The sequence below is a fragment of the Homarus americanus genome, unplaced genomic scaffold (assembly GCF_018991925.1).
Source record: "Homarus americanus isolate GMGI-L3 unplaced genomic scaffold, GMGI_Hamer_2.0 scaffold12015, whole genome shotgun sequence".
Lineage (NCBI taxonomy): Eukaryota > Metazoa > Arthropoda > Malacostraca > Decapoda > Nephropidae > Homarus > Homarus americanus.
Window position 1 is genome coordinate 1 of NW_024753621.1, and position 5,463 is coordinate 5,463.

General features: G+C 34.5%; 1 protein-coding gene across 1 annotated transcript; it reads left to right on the plus strand.

Annotated features, from left to right (window-relative positions):
- Window positions 1-1,722: 1,722 nt before the first annotated feature.
- On the plus strand, window positions 1,723-4,178 carry LOC121855402 (ectopic P granules protein 5 homolog; the record flags this gene model as incomplete). Its single annotated transcript, XM_042350304.1, is given in 4 exon segments — window positions 1,723-1,919; window positions 2,743-2,970; window positions 3,446-3,565; window positions 4,030-4,178. Coding segments are annotated over 3 exon segments (473 nt in total), but the record flags the coding sequence as incomplete, so codon positions are not given.
- Window positions 4,179-5,463: the final 1,285 nt, after the last annotated feature.

Sequence of the window (5,463 nt, forward strand, 5' to 3'; positions counted from 1 at the left end):
GAAATTGTTTTGGGGGCTCTAACCATTCCGAGTTATCAAGGCACTTTCCTCCCAGTCTTTCGTTCCACCCCAATACCCAACTTTTGGGTCAAAATGACCTACCAGCACTACAGGTGAAGAATGAGGATAATTTAGCCACAATACTATATACAGTACAATTCTGTATTGTAAGCACTTAAAGCACCAACCTTACCAGTGAATGCCTGGGAGGCGTTCACTGAACCAGTGCAAGACAGAGACGTATGCCAGAGTGGTTATTATTTTTTTTTGTTACATGCACGGACAATCTTTCATACAGGATGTGCAAAAAAAAAAATAAGGTCAAAAGCAACAAGGAATAAACTTTTCTTACATGTGTGGGAGTTGTCACACACAGCTGGGGAAGGGAAGGGGGGAATGGTGTGGGGGATCTCTCTCAGCTGTTCGCTGTCTCGTGTATACAGTAGTTAAATGATTGCCAAATGACGATGCATTATTTTTTCTTTTATTTTATTTATTAGTACCTGTATATATTATTTTATTTACAAAGAATAGCTCCTCTGGGGGACTTGACACAGTTCAGCTACCCAGCTGACTCGCATCAGGGAAGGGTGGGAGGGAGCAGTACAGTTACATTTACAGCAGACTGCCTCCTCACGCAAACGTTCATTTCTCTCACATACACACTCACGCTCTTCATATTTCTTATTTTATATTTTTATGCTATATTTTCTTTATTTCTAAGCCACAGTAGAGTACTATACTGTATTGTAATAATTTTTTTCTCAAACGATCATGGACAAGTGATAAATATGCTGAGCAAGCAGGAGATAATGGGTGGGTTGGCTAGCACAAGAGTGGGACCCAAGCATAAGGTTACACATGTTATGCCATTCTGAGATTGTGTCATCATATTGCAGAATATTCGAGTTGTGCAAAATATATTTTTTATGTCAAATAATTAAAAAATAATTTACAGTAGAATATTTTAAGTTATATGAGTTCTTCAAACTACTATGTTTTTGGTTTACTGCATTTATAAGTCCTCTAATTTGAATACAGTATCTTGATATTTGGAGGTTGATTTTTACCATTTGCAGTCCGGTATTATTTATCTTGCTCCAGAAACTTCTTGTAGATTCCCCTCACACAGGAAAGGACATTGTGTTTTAAGAGAGGAAACGATGAACACTGGCATAGATACCAGGTGTCCCTCCGCCCCAAGAGGCAGGAGGAAGATTTGGACACTGATTTAATTTTCATGCATATCTCTTCACACACTTTTCAGACCACTGACCAGCTGACATAGTGATGTTCCCAGGTGCCCATGTAAGCACCTTAGCTTCTTCTGTTGATCGGAAAAAGTAACAAAAACTTTTTGCGACTTTGGGGTCTTCATTCATTTCACAAAGCACAAGATAACAAAGTTTGTATCTTTGAAATATGAATAACACTAAACACCAGAGCATAGTGTAGGTGTTAATCACATGGGTATGGCTTGATAGAGCTCACATAGGTTCAACTTTGGCCTATTGCACAACATTGCATAGTACAGTAGTGAAATTTAATTCTTTCCACATTCCTGGTTTCCTCCCAATTGGATGTTTTTTTGAATTTGTACCGAGGTTAAAATGGCTGGAGTTTGGAGAGATGGATAATTGATACACTACCGATATTTGAGAAATGTATATACTGTCCTGTACTGGTAATTAGAGTAATAAAGATTGCACCATGTTCCCAAACAATTTAATCAAATTTTTTTTCCATTTATTAGTAATAAAAACTTTCATATCTTACAGGTGGTAGTAAACAACATATTTGAGGCAACATTTGTAAATGAAGGAACAAGAGAAGCTCTGAGTCGTAATGGCAGGGATCTTCTTGCTACAATTGCAGCCAAGCACCCGTTATCTATTTCATATCTGCTTACTGCAACTCAGGTACCATTGATGCATCAGTCTTCTTGTCACTTTTGAAACAATGTTACAAAGTAATACAGTATTTTGTAATTGATATTCTTTGATTAAAGTGCATGGAGTAGCAAGGTCTTTTGAGAATCATTGACTGTAAGTATATTGTAATGTAATGGCTTTATAGCATGACTAATGAATTATTGGATGGCAAAGAGGATTTGAGAAGTGCACTTGAAAGGAAGAGAGGAGAGATACTGTATATACTGTGTGAAATTCTTGAAGTTAAAGATTGTTTCAACATTTTAAATCACTATAAAAGTTAATACCTGTACCAGAAGAGTTGGTTGAAGCTGTACTCTAATAAATTATACTGTACATGAAATTGGAAAAATATTGAGACACAAATTTCATTAACAGATTAACTTATGAGAGAAGATAAGAGAGATGAAAACTTTGTGTTGCATGTAAGGCTTGTTACATTTGCCATTATCTAAGGATATGAATAGATTTAGTTCACAGCTTATGTTTTAATTTATGATCCGTTAACATGATTTTATTGTTTTGTCTTGTTTTATTCCCCTCATGGGGCTTTGTATAACCTATCACTTCCTTTAAATTTGAATGAAGAAAGCTAATAAAAAAGTATGTACAATACAGTACAGTAGTTAGATTTAAGGTATTGATTGGAGATTTTGTATGTACAGTGTACCATGTTAAACTTTGCCCACTCTTAGAACTGAAAAGCCAAAATTGAAAATATATTAACCCAACCTTGCCAGCTGAGACTAACTTTTAATTATTTTTAAGATGCTGGAACTAGGTAATAAGTATTTTATTTAAACTATTTCAGGAATGGATATCAAATGTAGGGGGTATGGCACTCTACTTATTCCGTGCCCTGCCTTTGGAATTGTGGGAGCCTGGTAATGATGATGTAACATGTGTGTCCCATTGGTTACTGTTCATGCCAGCAGCCAGTGTTGAGAATCAGCTGGCAAGAATTATTTTCAGCAAGCTCAACTGGGGAGAGAATGAGACTGAGTGTCAACTTGTGCTTCAACAAGAACTGCATCGAAAGGTAATTATCTCTTAAAATATTGTGTGTTGATTTTATTTAAGAATAAAAAATAAAAGCCAGTACTCTATATATATATATATATATATATATATATATATATATATATATATATATATATATATATATATATATATATATATATATATATATATATATATATATATATATATATATATATATATATATATATATATATATATATATATGCAATATATATATATATATATATATATATAATAATAATATACAATATATATATATATATTTTTTTTTTTTTTTTTCAGTGTTTCATATTTTGAAATTCTACCAGATATTATGAAATTTGTAATACTGTACTGTATATATTTTTTAACAGAAAACGTTTCAAATTATGATTGATTTCCAATTTGAGGGATACGAATTGTGGGGGTTTTACTGTACTGTACAGTGAAGAATCTTTTTAAATTTTCAAAACTCATAAAATTAATGTATACAGGTGGCGCTGACTGTATTGGAGGCTCATATTAAGATATGTCGTGATTTGTATTCTGGAAGCTTGCTGACTGAAGGAGTTAAGCAAGTCACTTCTGTTATGTACTCTCCATCTCCAGAACAGGTTAGATGATTTCACTGAATATGTTTTATATCTTGAGTATCATTAAAAGATGCTGAGAGAAGCTTAATAGATTACTGTAGTTATATTACACACACAGGGTAGATGTATATATGATTACCACTTACATTCCACTTTTTTCTTTATTTTTGCTATTCTGTGACTAATCACTTCAACTTCCATATGTTGTTCCTTTAACTCTCTTCTTGTGAGTTTGTAAAGTCACAATTTATATCGTGGAAGATACAGTATGTTGAGAAAACAGGCAAGATAAACAAGGAGTTGTATAAGGCGGCTGAAAAGATGGTCCCACTTTATGTCATAGAGGAATCACTTTGTTACTGACAAATAACTGGGAGAACCAAGTAAATGTATCTTCAAAATCATGCCCATTAAACAAAAGGTCTGCACTTGTGCTTATTATATGTGCAATCAAAATCATTAATTAAGATGGTTTTTCTGTACAGATGTTCTTTAATTGGTCTTGGGAACTGCTTATACGTCTGAGACTCCACCGACTAGACCAGCCTAAGGCACAGGTTCAAGCTGCCCTGGCCTCTCCATCATCACTCCTTGTGGACATGCCAGACCCAACCTCAGCAGCAATAACTCAAGCGTAAGTGATGACCCATAGTAGTTAGTGTGTCTTCTTATTATATGCTTTATTATTTCCTATTGTCATTAACTTTTTTCTTTCCTCAGCTTCAGACTCAGGCATCTGTGAGGACTTACTCTCTCATTGTTAGTTGAGGAATTTTCAGTGTTATATATGCTTTAGTATTCATGCCGACCTGATTTCATACCACTGGATAGGCTGCATTTGGTTTAATGTGAACATAACTGATCATTTGATGCCAAGACCCCAAAGTACTCAATTCATCTCACCTGGGAGGTTCTTCCTTATGAAAACAGAGACTTGACATAAAGATGGTGATAGTTGACATCGGTGCTCTAATTTTATGTCTTTTAATTCAGTGTTTGGTGATTTTTTAAAGCTATTAAACATTTTTGTATAGTTTAAAAACACTTGAACACTTTTGGTGTGCACACACAAAATATTTTCCTTTGAGTGCTTAATATGCATACAGCATTTGCAACAAACACAACAATTTTTAAACAACCTATGCTGTTCCACAACTCATCCCAGGCAACACCAGGAGGTGCTGCTGTCTATCGAGTGTGAGAGTTAAATGTCTCGTGCAGGCAATACCTCACAAAATAAACTAACGCCATCCAGGAAGGCCCTTTAAAGACTCCATATTTCTGTTTTTTCTTTTTACCTTAAATAAGGAAAAATTGGGGTACTTTAATGTCAAGATAATTGATATAATGTCTTTTACATATAAGTTATATAAACCAGGGATATACACCATTAATTTATGATGTTTAGATGAAAGATAATGTAGCACTGCTTTGTTTACAAGCATAATGCAGTAGATTTTATTTAATTTCACCCGTGGTATATTTTTTCCCTCTCCCATTCCAGCTTATTCAAAATTATGAGTGGGAAGTAAAATGCAGCCAGCAACATGAGTACAGGCAATGACTGTTATATGATGGGGTTAGGGACCTCAAAAAGCAATCGCTAAGTGATTGATTGTATATCGATATTAATAAATTTTGGGGGGAAATAGGTTCCGTTCCTGAGCTCCTCAAGAGCCCAAACAAGTTTTATATCCTGTTACATGCATACAAAATGTGCAAAGAAAAATAATTATTATTATAAGGTCAAAAACAGATAATAAAAATGGTTCATATATCCACGATAGTTAGTGTGCAATTGTGGGAGGGGAGTGTTGGTAGTTGTGGTGAGCATTGGGGAGGATGGTGAGTGGTGGTGGTAGTGGGTGAATGTTATTGGTGATGGTGAGTGTTGGTGAGGACTCCATTCTTTTATATAA